Genomic DNA, 17,051 nt, shown 5'->3' with positions numbered 1-17,051 from the left:
GCCACCCCTATCTGGCAACACGGAAAGGTGAACGCAAGCCATCACGGAAGCACGCTACTACTAGCGCAACGTCATTTATAAAACATATGAGCTGCAGTCATTGGATAGTCTAAAACTAGGCGTGGCTTATCCATCGATCGGCCCCTTCCCGAGGCTCATATGACTTGGGTGTAAAAACATCGGCACGGAAGTTTGTTTCTATTGTTTCACCGGCTTCAGCATGACAAGTGTCAAGAGTTAAGCCTCCTGTGCTTCTACCTCCAATAAAACCTAATGAATTATAGTTTATAATCCTTCACAAGGTAAGCTGCTTTTGATCGATATCCGGTTAATCAGTGACACATTGTAGCTGAGCTGTTAACAAACATATCCTGGCTAGGACATTTAACAGCTTGTTCTAGCTTTAATTGGAAACGTTTAAGTATATTAACACTTATTTAATGTGTCTGAATGTTGATATAGAGTTACAGTTACGTTATTTAGACATATTACACCATGCTGTGGTGTGTCTTTGTTTGGGAAAAATGAGTTGATTTAGCTCCGTTTCCTGAAATATTTAATGATATTCATGTTACATCTACTGAAGGATGAACAGATGCTGTTTCTAAATATTATTTAGTTGGATTTATATTGATTTATATATATATATAAAAAATAACTCGTTAAAACGACAAGTTCTGTAGTAGGCGGTCCCTAAAAGTTTATGTAAATGTTTTAAGAGGCTTTCTCTGCCAGTGCTGATAGTAAGACTTATTCAGCATTACATTGGACTACACAGTGTATCACACAATAACATAAAAACAAACTTTAACTTCCAGTTATGGATGGGAAGCTGGTGGAATATAATCTGCCAAACCTCGAAGCTGTGTTGATTTACATAAAGTTATGCATATGAACATTTGAGATCTGGTTATCCGTCTTTACTTTTTCACCCCAGTTCCCTCCAAACTAAGCAGCAGAAAAAGTCAGTGTAATAATACGTTAACTATTCCTGAAGAGGTGAAATGTGCTCTGAGGATCATGATAGACTCTCACACACACATATTTGCACACAGGCTCACTCGGAGGCACGAATCACATGGTAAAGGCAATAATATACGTTTTGTCATACAAAACTCTTAAATGGATTAACAGAATACACATTGTGGGAGCCATCTGAGGATACCTGATAATAATCAGATTAAATTACCTGTTTAAAGGTCATATTAATTGTGGATATTTTCTAATATTCTTATCCTGATTGGGCTCACTTTCTCTCAGGGTTATTTTTTTTTATTTTGTTTTAGTTTTTTTTGTGTGTGTGTGTGTGGTAACCATAAGTTTGAAAATACAAATCTGGAAATTTCATGGTGCCTTACAACAAAGAGGTGAGCCTATAAAAAAGTACAGACTTTAACTTTTAGAAGTGTCATTACTCAGTGAGAGTCTCGGGTGCTTTTCCACACAGCTGGCTATTCAAGTTCGTATACTTCTCAGAGTGAAATTTGAAGTAAATCAAAGAGGAAAAAACTACTTGCAGATTTAATGACTGATTATTTGCATAAATTATTGTTATTAAAGAAACATGTCAGGCTGTAGCTGGATGAAAAGTTAATCTAAAAACACCCACAAGGTGCTGGGGAATCACAGCACACATGACAGCAAACACCAGAGCAAAACAGAAGAGAAAACCTGACACTATCAAAGTAAAACAGGAAACAACTGAAAGGCAGAAACACAGCAGAGAGATGAGCAGACTCACACTGGATGTAGAGACAGTGGAAACAATGTGAGAGACTAAAATAAAAATGAAATAGAACCCAAAAAGTAATGACATTTCATTTTTATTTTAGTCTCTCACATTGTTTCCACCTGGACGTTCACGAAAAATGGGAACAGGATGCTCAAAGTCAAATGACCATGACATCAGAACCAAAACTGTAGGCAACAAGACTAAAAACTGAGGTCAACAATAAATACTTTTTATTTTTTCACTGTACCTTTTTGCACCATAAACTGTAGATCTATTTTTAAAACACTGAGGGGATGACCTCAAGTTAAGGACAAATTAATGGCGATGTCTCCCTTTTTTTCCCAAAAAAGTGGATAATCAAAAAAACAACCTGGAGAAAGAAACCGCTGATGGAAAACCTCTCACAAACTTATACTCCGTTAAAGTTCAGTCCAGCGTCTTTGAAGCTTTGAAATCTAGGACATGTTTGTCCAAGTCACAGTTTGGGACCAAAACACACAGATTGACTGACCAGGTGAACTCCTAATCATCTCAGCCAAGTGTGCCAGACAGTAGCTGTGGTTCAAAGGCTTATTCACAAAGCAGGAACTCCAGCAACACTTGAGGGAAGATGAACAACTTTAATAATAGACCAATGCGTTTCGGCTTGTGGCCTTCATCAGGGTCAAGCCGAAACGCGTTGGTCTATTATTAAAGTTGTTCATCTTCCCTCAAGTGTTGCTGGAGTTCCTGCTTTGTGAATTCTTTTATCCTCTCCATGCACCTTGGAAGCAGGTGAAGTTGTGCCAGAATTTTTTTTTTGGTTCAAAGGCTTATTCACAGTGATTACGAGCGTTCATTGATGAGATAAGAGAAGCCAGTGTCATGACACCAAGTTTCACTTCTTATGTGAGAACATCTTGACCTGTTTGTCTTATAAAACTCTGTAGTTAGCTTAACTACAGGGTTTCGATTGGGTCGTGTGGGCGTTTAAACACATTTAAAGTTCAGTCTCATGTGTCTAAAGGCTGCTGGATGAGCATCAGAGTCACAAAATATATGAACTTGAATATACTGAGATGCAGAGATGATTAACTAAACTCATAATAAATGGCTCTTATTGCAGTCTACCAGACTTTCACTTTTCTACTCTGGATAATAAAAGCTTAAAGAAATCCCCCACCCAAACTCCAACAGTCTAAAATTCAAGTAAATTAAGATTTACTATGATATGTCACGCAAATAATTAAAGTCATGATATTTAGGAAGCCGTTTCCCAGAAAGAGGATGTGAGGAAGTAACGGGAATTGTTTTGGAGTTTCACTGATAGAGATAAACTTTTATTTGTAACAAAAACAGTGAGAAGGAAAACAGCTAAATCTGTGTGTTGGTCAAAAGAAAGAAAAGCAAATGCTTCAGGTGTTAATTTAATTAATTGTCTGTTGATCGGCCAGTTGGCACAGCTCCACGATCTTCTGCAGTTTTCCTCTTGTTTGAAACGTTTTCATCATTTGTCCCGATTTTATATTTTACCTCTTCATTATGTCTTTAAACTTAACAGACAGAAACAAAATGATTTCGAAAGAGATATAAAGACTTCCTGTAGTTAAAGAGTAGGTGTCATCTTTTCTGCAGAGCCTTTTAAAAACTTGCTGTTAGGAGCAGGATCGAAATGCAGGAACTAAGCAGGAACTAAAAGTCACTTCAGGTCATCTTCTCTCATAACAAACATACTCCAGCAAATAGATTTAACTTACCACAAAGTCAACTGTCAGTGTTTTCCATCCTGCTTTAGATCTAATCTTTATAGTCTCATTTTGCAGCTTTTCTGTGTTGGATTATCCACGATGATCCACATTTATTTCACGTTTATTTCAGACAGACTGAAACATTGATTATTATTATAATTATTATATTTATCCATGGGTCCGGATTTTTCCAGCACATTTGAAGGATTCTTGATTAGATAGATTGTTAAAGTTCTTCAGCAGTTTTTGCAGCGTTGGATTACGAATTGTCTTCTCCCGTCCAACAGGGTGTTTGGAACAATATTGCAATGTCAAAGAAACCTCTGCATCTGTATTTCCCAGCAGAATATTATTGTATTTAAAAACTGTCGATCTATCACTTCAATCTATTGGTGTTTTTAATGTTTTGGCTAATAGCTGTTGTGTTAATTTTCAGACATACACTGACTTTGGTAACCACGATTTAATGAAATCAATCAAACTTTATTTGTGGTTCAATTCAAAGCGCGTCACCGATGATGGACCAGCTGATAATTTAATAATATTTGTTTTGTAAAAGAGAAAGCTACAGAGAAATTAAATAAAATTATAAAGAAATAAAAACAAAATTTAAAATGGTGTATAAGCACAATCAGAAGATTCAGGGAAAAAATGAAATACAATAAGAAAAATGAATTTGGAAAAAAATAAACAAATAAAATTTAACATAAATATAAAATTAGATAGATATTTAAATTTTTTAAAAAAACTTATGAACAATTTGAAAATAATTCAGGAACAAATATAAAATGATCTATTATATTACACTAGAATAAATGCCTCCATTACATCCAACTAATATCAATTAAAGATAATTGATATTAATTATTAATTGTCTCTCTTAATATGTCTGTATTTTCTAACTTTTAATCTGATCTTTGGTCACACAAAACCTGGTTAAAACCACGTTTGTACCCGTGAAAACAGATGTGTGTCAGCCTGAGGTTGTGGGTTGTGTTCTCAGTTCCCAAAAAGCTTAAATTTATAACAAAGAGCAGCAACAATAACTGCTGTGTTAGTGTGAACGCTCTCTGAGCTTCATCGTCAGCATCATCATCTCCATCAGAGCCAATTCGGGCATCAGTAACTTAATGAGTTCAGACATGTGGAAGTATTTTGGAAGTGGAAGAGCCAGTCTGTGTGTGTTTGTGTGTGTGTGTGTGTGTGTGTGTGTGTGTGTGTGTGTGTGTGTGTGTGCGTGCGTGCGTGTGTGGATTAGCATGTTACAGTGTCCAAACCTGCTGCCTGTCAGCACGCCATGGCATTTGTCATGTGTTTGTCCCACATCCTCTTTGTTGTGGTTTAATAAGTTGATCTTGCCTTTGCAGACGTCCCGGGCACCATGGTTCACTGACATCGACACAGACTGAATATTTTCCCGGATCCAGCCGCTCTGCCATGCCACCACCCGATGGCTGCTCCATCAACTCAGCCGCTTCCGATGAGAGTGAGGACACCGAACCTCTCATCGGGGGTGATGAAAGTGAGGAAAACATTTTTTTACATGTTAATCTTTACCGGAAATATTGAATCTGCTTTGAAAAATAAGCTGAACACACAGCAGGTTGAGCTTTTGGTATCACTGAAGTGTTTGGATCTAATTTTGAACATGACTGCAAAAGTGAAGCTGTTACTTTTGTTGTTTTGTAGTGATGGTTTTCAGTTCTTCAGTGCACACATCAGCGTTAAAGATCACCTGTCATATAAGACCTCAATGAGGCAGCTGACATGGAATCACATGCTGCTGTAAAGATATAAACGATCTTAGTGATGCTTAGAGGCCAGTTTTCTGGCTTGTTACAGGAAAAATCTGCAATGCTTAAAGAGAAATGTTTGTAATAAGGTCAAGAAAATTATTTATCTATTCAGCTTATTTACAAAGCCTTCAAAGTTTACCCAAAATGTTCTTTGTGGATTTTTTTGTTATTTTTCCTCCAGTGAATGATCAAAAAACAGAAACTCCTGAGTACTAGTACTGATGATTGGAAGCAATATCATGCTTTCACATTGTGGTGCGAGTATGGAAGCAGCTCTTCTAGGGCGGTATCTGAAAGTAGTGGCTGTATTTGAAGCGGCTCAAACGTGCGTGGGAAAATTACCTAAAAGAGGAGATCTGCCAAATTTAAGGCTCTTAAAAAAATACTCTATTTATTTCTCTGTGTGTGATCAGTTCCTCCTCGGTGCTGCTCGGCCCGCTTCAACCTCGCCTTCCTGATGTTCCTCGGCTTCACTGTGGTCTACGGTCTCCGTGTCAACCTCAGCGTCGCCATGGTAGCCATGGTGAACAGCACCGACCCAGATCCAGACGGAAACCACTCCGTCACCAACGCCTGTCCACCACCATCAGGACGCGAGAACACTAGCAATAACTTCCAGCAGCCTGCCGGGGTAACGCCGCTCGAGCATTGAAAGAGCCGCCATCATGATCTCTCCTCACGCTTTATTTTCTGTGACGCCTCCTCTCTGTGTCCTCTTGCCCCAGGTCCCTCACTACAACTGGGACTCTGAGACTCAGGGCTGGCTGCTCGGGGCTTTCTTCTTCGGCTACCTGTGCACGCAGATCCCGGGCGGCTACCTGGCCGGTCACTACGGGGGCAAGTTTTTCCTGGGTTTGGGTGTGCTGGGCACGGCTGCCCTCACTCTGCTCACCCCTCTCGCTGCCAAATGGGGGTCGTACTGGCTGTTTGCACTGCGAGCTTTGGAGGGCTTCGGAGAGGTACGACAGTGTTTTTCTTTATTTCTTTGACAGGTTCGTTTAAGCTCTGAACACCCATCTGTGGTTAAGGTTAAAAGTTTGGTTGACCATATGTAAACGTTATTAAGATAAGATAACCATATTTATACTAAGATGGATTGATTAGATAAATAAATTATTGCTTGAACAAAAATCTTTGAAAGGTAAGAAAATAATAGGAAAACTCAAGATCTCAGAGAATAAAACTCCAAATTAGGGGTTTAATAAGTTGTGGTATGAGGAGTCCTGCGTCTGCTCCTATGGGTGATACAGGCCTCGCTCTGCCAGCGTGATCAGCTGTGAATGACCAAAAATGTAACGAGAAGAAAAACCATTGGTACACTTTTTGGTTTAACCTTTTTCCACCTACATCAAGAATGACTCCAGGTGTTTGTAGTTGCCAACGTAAAAAGCTTCTATAACAGCGGGCTGATTATTTTCTTTACATTGTCTCTGTGTGCATCTTCAGGGTGTGACGTACCCGGCGATGATGGCGATGTGGGCTAGGTGGGCTCCTCCTCTGGAGCGCTCTCGCCTGATAGCCATGTCGGCATCTGGGGGCAGCTTTGGCGCCTTTGTGGCCCTGCCGCTCACTGGCTACATCTGCCAGATGCTGGGCTGGCCCACTGTCTTCTACATCTGTGGTGAGGGGAACACACACTGGTGTCACCACAAGCCATTTTTTTTGCCTTGAAGACAATTACTGTTTAGCTCTTTGCTTTCACTGCCAAATCTGCTGATTCTTTTAATCATTCACCTCCTCTTCCAGGCAGTGCTGGTTGCCTCTGGGCAGTCTTTTGGTTTATCTTTGTGTCAGATGACCCTCGCACCCATCGCCGAATCAGCAAAGAGGAGCGAGATTACATCATTAAATCCGTCGGACCACAGGTACGAGTGAAACGTTAACAGATATTTATTTACATTGATCCTCGTGTGTGTCTCTGTCAGGGGACCCTGTTATAATCTGGCCAAGCAAATCCTTCGTGTCTTTTATACTCCTTATATTTATCTGGAGCTATTTGTGTAAATCTATTTTATACTTAAGCTTCAGACTCCATGTGACAGTTGTTTTTGTTTGTTTTGTTGGTCCTCGTCTGCTTTTTATTTATTTTGTGCTCTATATAGGGTCCTTGCTTTGAGAAGCACTGCTCTATGACCCCGTATAAGGAAACTCCTGCAGATTCACAGGCAACACATGACCTCAGTCCTGCCTTTTAGTTGTTAGATTAACTGGGAATCTTTAGTAAATACCAACAAAAGCTTTTTTTTAACCCCAAAAAGAGATTTGCAAACATTTGCAAATGTTTTTTTGGTTTTTTTTAAGTGGAAAAAAAGTGGTAGTGTTTATACAAATGACATTGTTTTCCATTGCTGTTCAAAATTGTCCCTCACCTGCTCCTATGTTGTGTATTCTTTTCTACTACCTGCAGTGAAGAGTGACTCATCACTTCCTTTATCTGACTTCCTGTTTCCATTTCTCTTACTGCTCTGCTTTTTCTTACTCTCTCTTCCCCGCAGCTGACCTTTTGTCTCAGTTGGTTTTATATCCAAATATATTTTCGATCCAAATATATTATAGTTTGATCTTCTTCAGTAGGTTTCGTTTCAGTTTAGATTTTATTGTTTGAAAAGGTTTCGGAGGAGGGGGAGGGGGAATCACACTGATGGACAAGTATTGTGGTGAACTTGGTTTTATGGGCTTAACAAGTTCAGATTTGGTTTTAAAGTACAAACAACTGCAGATAAACCGTCACATAGACATTCAGGTCTCAACGAAAAATAATTCCCTCTCAGCTCTGTTTGACCAAACTAATAAATAACGATTAAAAAAGACATTTTCTTCATATTTTTATGCTGTTTTGTACAGTTTTTGGGGGGTGCAGAGGATCATTTTGTCTAGTTTTTGTTTTTAGTTTAGTTTTTTACCCTTCAGCCATAAAAGGCTCGTGGAGTATGGTCATCATTGTCCACGGGCAGGTGACATGGACACCCAGGTCTCCATGGGTGTATCTGCTAAGAATGTAGACCTCAAGGTTTGAGGTCAGAGGTCAGGTTTTCTGAAAATCGTCTGAGTGTGATAATTCTAGAAGGAAGTCACCTAGGATTTTGAAATTGATGACATAAGTCTATCTACTAGGAGGCTGAGGGGGACCACTATCTGTCACCAGTATGTCAGTAGTTTTTTTTTTTTTACCTATAATAACTTAAAGCAGAACATCCTTCCTACAGATGTTCTGTCTATGATTATGTTTTTATTGCTGCAGAGTAGAATCCAGCATTAGTTATTTTGGCAGATGGTAAATGAAAATTGAAAAAGTAAGTAGAAACACTCTTTAGGCATGTTATGAGTGTTGATGTTGCATGGTTTGTCCACCAGAAGACACCCATTTGCAGTGTTGGGGAGTAACGGAATACATGTACCGCCGTTACGTATTTAAAATACAAAATATGAGTAACTGTATTCCGTTACAGTTACCGTTTAAAAAGGTGGTATTTAGAATACAGTTACTTTGTTGAAATAAATGGATTACACGGCGGTACTTCCTTGTTTCATATTGTGGCGGGTCAGGCCTGTTTGGGTTTTGTTTGACAGCTACGTTCTCTTGTTCCAGGCGGCAGCGTTACGGTTGCCATGGTTACAGGGTGCCGCTCTCTCTCTCTGTGTTTCCTGGGTGAGAGAGGCCTTTTTGTTGTTGTTGTGCTAAGCTAATAGGCAGAATGCTACCGGTATAGCCCTAAAGAATGTAGCATCATAGGCAGTGTAGTCCGTGGTGCAGGGAGAATGGACTGCCATACACGTTATGTGTCTGTGAGCGAGGGAGGGAGAAAAAGGCAAAGTACGAGCTGTCATCGAGCAAAAACGGGAGCTGGAAGCATGTAAATATAATAATAACCACTGCAGCCAAGAAGAGTGCCTGACGAGCCCAGTTGTAAGTACGCTATTAAGACTCGACTGTACACCGTGTTCGTGTTTTCCTCCAAAAACAATAAGTTCCGTTGGAGCAGCCTTTCAACGCCTCTCTCTGTCTCTCGCTAGCAAAGTTGACCCAGACAACAAAGTAAAGCTAGTTTTCGGCTACGAGCCGACACAGAACCCACCGTATTAGCCAGAGGTCCCTTTACTACGGTTCGGAGCCGCGGACCTTCAGTAACAGCAATAAATCACAGCAATAGTACATTCATGTAGTTGTAAACAGCATGGTAATATATTAAGTAATCCAAAGTATTCAGAATACGTTACTCTCATTGAGTAACGTAACGGAATACGTTACAGAATACATTTTGGGGCATGTATTCTGTATTCTGTAATGGAATACATTTTAAAAGTAACCTTCCCAACACTGCCCATTTGCAACAATGGGAACATCATAAATGCAGCCAGCTGATCCAACCTGAGCGTAAACAAGTAAATAAACATCTGCTCAAATTTCGGGTAAATCTGTTTGTGTTTCATATGTCTGAAATGAAAAAGTATTGGCTGACATACTGGCTTTTAAATCGTCAAATATCTGCATCAGTATCGGTCTTAAAAACCCTATATCAGTCAGATTCTACTGCAAAGTTCTTAAATTGTATTATTTCAGTACATTGTTATGATTTTTTACTGACCTGAACGATGCTTCAGGGTACAGGTCATGGCTGGTCCTTGCCTTTGCTGCAAATGGCGCTGTCTGTCCAACTGTGGGCCATCATCGTCACCCAGATGTGCTCAAACTGGGCCTACTACACCCTGCTCACATCCCTGCCCACCTACATGGACGTCATCCTGCACTTCGACCTGCAGTCGGTGAGATTTCCCTTCACTTGTTTCATGTTTACCGAAGCGCTTCAGATGTTTGAGATCAGAGTAGAGACACATGAGACTCACCCGAGTAAAACTTGGATGTGAAATTTCAGTTTTAATGTTATGATAGATTACAGGGACTTTGTTTTATCTTTGACCTCTGCTTCTTTTTTCTCTTAATTGTAAAAAAAAATAGTAAAAAATAGAAGAATTGAAACAGTGTCGGATAGTAAACGTGTAGCTTTATCCAAAAATGTGGAGATGTCAGAGAGGAAATCAAGTGAAAGTCCCAAAATCTGAAACTACAGCATCAGCTCTACACTTTCCTGATGTCAGTGTTTATATTTCTGTATTTTTGTGTTGGGACAAAGTCTGAACATCTGTCTGTGTGTCTGTATCAGAACGGCTTCCTGTCCTCTCTGCCGTACCTGGGCAGCTGGTTGATGGCGTGGGCGTCTGGAGTCATGGCGGACGCCCTCATCGAGCGGCGAGTGTTCAGCGTCACTGTCGTTCGCAAAATCTTCACGCTTGTAGGTAAATAAAACTTGAGTGCTCATTTCATCTGTGTGCAGGCTTACATACATATAGGTGTTTGCATACTCAGAAGGTAAAACAGGAAGCTAGTCTCTCAGGTTAAAGTCTTGACTTTTAAGAGAGTTTTACATCCACTTGTAAAGAATTGTGTGAATTTTCTGGCCCCGCCTGGTTAGAAAGGCTGCTGGTTTAACATTGATATGAAAACACAGTCACAAAAGGTTGTCCACGGGATTTTTGAGCAACATGTGAATCCTGCAAGACCTGTTTGGTGAAACAGGATGAACACAAAAAACCCAGACCCGACTGAGGAAAGTTTATGACCAAATCGAGGGTAGAATCAAACATTTAAAAAATCCTGCAGAATTTCTTCTTTCATATAAGGGCTCTGTGGATTTAAGGTTCTGAGAGGATAAAAAAAAAACATGCCTGCTTTTTTAAAATGCAAATCTTACTGCATTTTAATTTTTTTTAAACTTGCACAACAACGACAGTATAAGCCTGTCATGAGTCAAACCTAAATATCAAAGTTGTTCCTGATAACAATCTATTGTGAAGTCCATTCAACTTGATTACCTATTCATGCCTGACTCTGTCTTCATGCTGGATTCCTGCTATGATGACTCATGAAATCCTCCTAGAATACAGGATGCAGCTGAATTCACAAAGAGCAGAAAGCCTTAGAGTCAGCAGCAGCAGCAGCAGTCAGCTGATTTGTTGGAATTTGGGAGTTATTTTGAGACTAATAAGTTTGCTGTATCTCAGTGTTCCTCTGCCAGCAAAATCCCACTTTAAGCCAAGGCACTGGAATTACAAACATCCAGAAAGAATGAGAAACACGGCACAAACTAAACTCGGCTCATTTGCAACACTTTAACAAATATTTTACTACAGAGATCATTTTATGTGATTTGTCTCTGGGTCCCTCCCCGAGATGAAAAACTGTGTTCATCAAAGCTTCGTCTGCAGTTTTTACATGTGACACAGGAACAGTTGCTGTTCAACACAAACAAATGCAGATTAAAGTTTGAGTGACTTAATGAAGCAACGCTGCCCTCGTGTGGTTTAGTTTGCATTTGTTGTTGTGAAGCGATAGTATGAGGCCTGCAGGACTCCAGGTGACTGTGATTATAATGTACTTGTTTTTTAATGCATGTGTGTGTATGCTGTGGTTTTACTGGTCTGGGATGAATGTGGCCCATGCACTGAAGTGAATTTCCTCCCAGTAAAACCAACACTTCACTCAGAATAACTACCGTCCTAAATATTAGTGTGGGTCTATTCTGCTTTTCCTAGTTTTGTTTTTTATATATGATGTTTTTGAATTAGGTTGCATAGCTCAATAAAATAAATAATATATTAAAAAAAACAGAAGTACACGAGGTAGGACAGATTTCTTTTCTCTTCCCTTATGGACTAATGAGGTTAGAACATGTGAAAGTAATCCTTGTGAAAAGCTCGGGTCTCACACTCCTCTAAACAAACAGTTTCTGTTTTGTTTTTTTATTTTGACTCTGTGTGATGTCATTGAGAGCTTACACACTCCCACCTGCTATTGAAACCTTCTGTTTGTGAGTGTCAGCCAATTGGAAGGAAGCAGCCTTTAAAGTGAGAGGAGCTTGTTTCCCGGAGGATGAACAGAGGTGTAGTATCAGGGCATCAGGTATAAGCTAAATAGGGATTATTTTGGACTTTGACTAATGCAAAGCCGCTCTAGTAGTGTCCAGGTATAAAGACACAGAGCTGGACATGAGTAGATCAGATTCTCTCTTAAAGAGATAAGTGACCCGGTACTGTTTTATTTTTTTCCTGTTCCAACGGCCGTCTCTTCTCTCCTCAGGTCTGTTTCTGCCCTCGGTTTTCCTCGCGGCTGTGGTTTACACCGGCTGCGACCACATCCTCACCGTCACCTTCCTCACACTGTCAATGACAACGGGAGGGTTCAGCGCCGCCGGAGTCTTCATCAACCAGATAGACATCGCTCCTCGGTGGGTGTCGTCGTCCAAACAGCTGAAGTTTTTACTGCTTAACAGTTTAAACCCCGAAAACATGAAACACATAAAAGCTGCAAATCACTTAAGTGAACTAGACATTGATAATCAGAGTCCACAGATCTAATGAAGAGTTGGATAAATGTGACAAACAGGTACTTTGTTTCCTGCTCCTGCAGGTATGCAGGATTCCTGCTGGGAATCACCAACACCTTCGGGACTATCCCGGGGGTCGTGGCGCCGATCGTAACGGGATACTTTACTGAAGATGTGAGTATAAAGGCTAAATTCATCATCTCACCAGAGCACAAAGTCTTCTTGAGTAGGGTTAAACTATTTTATGTCTTCCTAACGTGAGGAAACCTTTCATAGCAGAAGCTGATATGCCAAACGTTAATGTATGAGGCTCGTTTTGAAAGCTGGAAATGTGGCATAAATAAAACCCAACCCTAACCTAGTTTGACCCTGAACTACAAAGCGAGGTCACTATACGGACGACATATTTATGCTATCTGGATTCATTTATCCAAACTATGGCAATCAGGATAAACGAAGGTGGTTATCATCTCGCTAAACTCAGGGTTTATCAACCTAGCTATGAAAACATTCACATTAAAGGGTTGGCGTTGCCGGCATCTGACCAATCACAAACATGGACAGTGATAATTTTACAAATAAGGATAAAACTTTATTACAGGAAAAACATGAAGGGGTTAAACATGTAAAACAGACTTGCATCACTAAAACGGATGCAGACATATCAGCAAAGTATTAAAAGTACAATATGAATCTCTGTGCAATACTGTATTAATAAAGTTCAGGGAAAGCTGGCAAAAATGCAGACTCTGTGAGGTAACATATCGAGCAGTATCACAGCTCTTTCTCCGACTGTTAACACCTGGTGGTGTAAACGTTCTGAGAGCAGTGAGTAAATACAAAATCATAGATTTTCTTACAAATTAATATAAATATAAAGTCCTTTTTATCTATCATATATAATATAAAATAATAAAATTGTTATAAAGTTTAAAACCAATACACAGAGCTGTTTTCTGAGGACTGGTTGATCTTTTTATGTCAAACATAACCTGCTCCAGGTCTACAGCATAAAAATCATGTACCTCTGTGTGACTAAAAACCCAGGTTTAATCATGAAGTTATCGAGATAAGCCCATAATCCTGCTTTAGTGCTCTGTCCTCTGGTGGATGTTAGGAGGGTTAAAGTCGGGCTGATGTTGCTGGACGTTTGAGTTCTCAGGTTAATGGCTGCAGCGTACGTGTGAAAAAGCCTTAGACAGGAATAGGAATGATAATAAAATCATATCTTCATATTTTTATTTCTTCAAGGTGGAAAATACACAGAAGGCATCATAAAATAGTTGAAAGCAGCAATAATTCACTGTCAGATTCACAGTGTTTAACATTCATCGTCCTCTCCTCTGGTTGGCAGCACACTCTGGCTGGCTGGGCAAAAGTCTTCTGGGTTGCTGCTGGGATCAGCGCGGGCGGCGCCGTCATTTACACGTTATTTGGCAGCGGCAAGCTCCAACCATGGGCCCTCACTGAGGAAGAGCGAGCTGAAGCTGAGAGGAAGAGGAACAGGTCCATCTCACATTAAAGCAGAAATATGCATCAGCAGCAGAGCCTTTAAAGACACATATACGGTTAGCTAGTTTTACACAGTTTTCTGATTTTAGAGAAACGTGTCTGGAGGTTTAATCTGTAAATTCAGGTATGACTTAAGGGACTTCATGCAGTATTCACACTTCATGAACCAATAATGACTTCAGAGGTACAATATGCTCTTCTTGTTTACGAGGTGAGCTGATAGACTTATTTTTACGGTAATTCCAGCAACTATGTTACAGCTTATGGAGCATTTAAAATTTCCTGTTAGGCACATTTTTAACCCTTTAAATTCGCTGGGAGGTGAAATTTCAAGGGTTAGAATGTTATCACTACTTTTAAGAAAAGATTAGTTTTGGTGCAGATGACATATTCGAACACGTGCTGCCTTTTAATAATCAGGAAACACGTTTACTCTTGTTGATAAAGTTTTAATCGTTTGTATGTGAGTTTTGTTTAAAATTTTCCTGGTGATTTTGTTTCTTTGCACCTGTTTGATACTTACGACACTTCAGGAGAGACCAAAACATATCACTTTTTATAAAGTTATTTTGGTTTTTCTTTTAATTTTACCTTGAACAAGGTACAGTTAAGAACAAAATGCATATTTTGCACAACAGGAGGGTCACTCCACATAAAATATACATATCTGGAGGAAAAAACCCACCATCAGGTGATTTTTCTTTAAAGTAAAATAACTTTTATACATTTAATGAAGCTTTGAATCTTCATGCTGTGAATATTTTCTGGGTTACAGGCCATCAGAGTACACAGGGATGTGTTAAAATCTTGGGCTATTTTTTAAGTCACTTATTTTTTTTCCAGCATTTTTTAGCCTTTTTAACCTTTTAACCTGGATGTTTGACCTGTTTTCTTATAATTCAATGGCGATATCTGCATTTTGGGTATACGTTCAAGCACCATATGACCATGTTTTACGGGAGGCTGATCTAAACAAATTACATCTCATGAAAGTTCTTATTTTTTCCTACATTTTGATACCAGCATCATCTTCTAGCTCAGATTTCTTCTGTGTTAAAAGAGAGAAACAACGTCTTGCTCTTTGTAATTGTTTTGACATGTGCAAGTTTGGATCCTGAAGAATGTTTTTAAAGGTAAAACTGAAAGCTTTGCCTCCAGCTCAGCTCTCTCTTCACCACAACAGTCATGTTCAAAGTCCATCCCAAAAGATATGAAAGTTATTGGATGTAAAAATCAGCAGATTTTGAGGGGGTCAGGTGGGAGACACTGAGTGATTTTTCATGAAGTGATCTTGTTATTAGTTTTTCGCACAGCTTCGTCTTTGACTGCTTTGTTTGCAGTTTTCTGACCACTTCTACAGACTGTTTATTAGGACCAACAGAAGCACTTTTCAATGACATGAATACTCAGGATGTTTTATTCTGATAAGAGTGCCAAAGACACGTGAAACCTTACATTTTAGATCGGAGTTTCTTCACTTGTTTTTAAGACTTAAAGCACCTTCGGGTGCTAGCATTTGCAGTTTTTGTAATCACATGGGTTTGCTTCAACAGTAAAAAACTTCCTTTTATAAACTACAGTAATTATTGTTTCTATATGATCTAAGAAATACCATCATGCAGTTCAAAGAGCACTGTGATTGTAAAGATGTGATGATTTATTCACCTCCTCTGTGCTTTAAAAATGTGTGATGTCATGAAAATGTGTGCTTTTATTTTGAAAATAATTTTGTTTTTACTTGGATTACCTGAAAATTAAAGTGAGTGGCATGTAACCCTCGTAATGTACTCCCATACTCCTTCTGTCCTCTGATTTGACTGTTATGTAAAACATATGGTATAAATTGTCAATCAGTTCTTTAGTCTTACTTCGGTCCAGTGCATTACAGCAAAATTTTCTCTTAATTTTGGAATTTAGGGCCTAATTTCCATAAAAGTATATCATGTTTTTGAGTGAAAATTAAATGAAACATTGAATTATTTTGACTATTTAAATTATCACAGAGTAGTATATATCAAAATTTAGTGAGGATGCTGTTTTTGAATCATTTGATAATCACATCTGTTGTCCTCTGGGGTCAAACTTTATCCTGTCTGGTTTGATTGTTACAAAAAGAATATAAAGTGGATACGTCATTCAATTCTGTTACACTTCCAAGTACAGCTTCATTCAAACACATTAACATAATTTCTTTATTCCATTTGAAGCTCAAGGCCAATAAGATCTCATTCACCATACTGCTTTCAAACATCTTTGATCTTGGATCATTGATGTGTGGGGTCAAACAATGGTCATAACAACAACAATAAAACAGGCAGCACAATGAGGAGACAGGTGTTCTACATTCAATTCAATTTTGTTTATAAAGCACCAAATCACATCAACAGTCACCTCAAGGCGCTTTATATTGTAAGGTAGACCCTACAATAATACATACAGAGAAAGTATGGTGACTAATTTTTTTTTACCATATTGTGCAAATGGCAAGAAAGAAGAGTCAGCTGACACATAGGAATATTTGCAGTAATGTAAAGAAAAACTGATCTGGTCTTCTATCCTTCAATTTCAATAAAAACACTCACATATGCAGAACTAGGGTGGCAAAAGATTATTTCAGTGGCACATGGAAACACATGCCAGCATATCCCGGCATGTGCCGGCATGTGCCACTGAAATAATTGTTCAATTTTTTTTTCTCCAAATGTCTTGTCTGACACTGTAGCAATCAGAATTATTTTCTGAAGGCAAAGAAAAATGCCCAACAAATTTATTTTCCCAAGTAGACCATTACAGCTTTTGCTGTAATGATCCCAATCCGTCCGCGTTTTGTGTTTATGTCTTTCTTTATGTTCAGAGGCAGCAGCCAACAAAGGCATGGAGGGCCCCAGACATCCAGAGACCC

General features: G+C 39.1%; 1 protein-coding gene and 1 long non-coding RNA gene across 2 annotated transcripts; one reads left to right on the top strand and one right to left on the bottom strand.

Annotated features, from left to right (window-relative positions):
• Positions 1-113: 113 nt before the first annotated feature.
• Positions 114-15,923, top strand: LOC146492829 (sialin). Its single transcript, XM_085149307.1, has 11 exons — positions 114-302; positions 4,827-4,981; positions 5,669-5,886; positions 5,981-6,214; positions 6,702-6,876; positions 7,002-7,120; positions 9,858-10,019; positions 10,418-10,550; positions 12,391-12,538; positions 12,721-12,811; positions 13,992-15,923. The coding sequence occupies exons 2-11, from the start codon at positions 4,897-4,899 to the stop codon at positions 14,157-14,159; spliced, it is 1,533 nt and encodes a 510-aa protein (XP_085005433.1). The 5' UTR covers positions 114-302; positions 4,827-4,896; the 3' UTR covers positions 14,160-15,923.
• LOC146492828 (uncharacterized) lies at positions 7,298-16,007 on the bottom strand. Its single transcript, XR_014872071.1, has 2 exons — positions 15,897-16,007; positions 7,298-14,124 (listed from the first exon to the last, which is right to left on the bottom strand). It is a non-coding gene; the product is annotated as an uncharacterized LOC146492828 (long non-coding RNA).
• Between the last annotated feature and the right edge of the window lie 1,044 nt (positions 16,008-17,051).

The sequence above is a fragment of the Neolamprologus multifasciatus genome, chromosome 22 (genome assembly GCF_963576455.1).
Source record: "Neolamprologus multifasciatus chromosome 22, fNeoMul1.2, whole genome shotgun sequence".
NCBI lineage: Eukaryota > Metazoa > Chordata > Actinopteri > Cichliformes > Cichlidae > Neolamprologus > Neolamprologus multifasciatus.
This window is presented reverse-complemented; position numbering and strand designations above follow the sequence as displayed.

Bases quoted from the DNA above. Each gene is read 5' to 3' on its own strand.
- LOC146492829 (XM_085149307.1), top strand. From the start codon at position 4,897: ATGCCACCACCCGATGGCTGCTCCATCAACTCAGCCGCTTCCGATGAG. The intron at 5,887-5,980 runs GTAACGCCGCTC...CTCTTGCCCCAG, and splicing joins ACTTCCAGCAGCCTGCCGGG to GTCCCTCACTACAACTGGGA. The intron at 12,539-12,720 runs GTGGGTGTCGTC...CTGCTCCTGCAG, and splicing joins CAGATAGACATCGCTCCTCG to GTATGCAGGATTCCTGCTGG.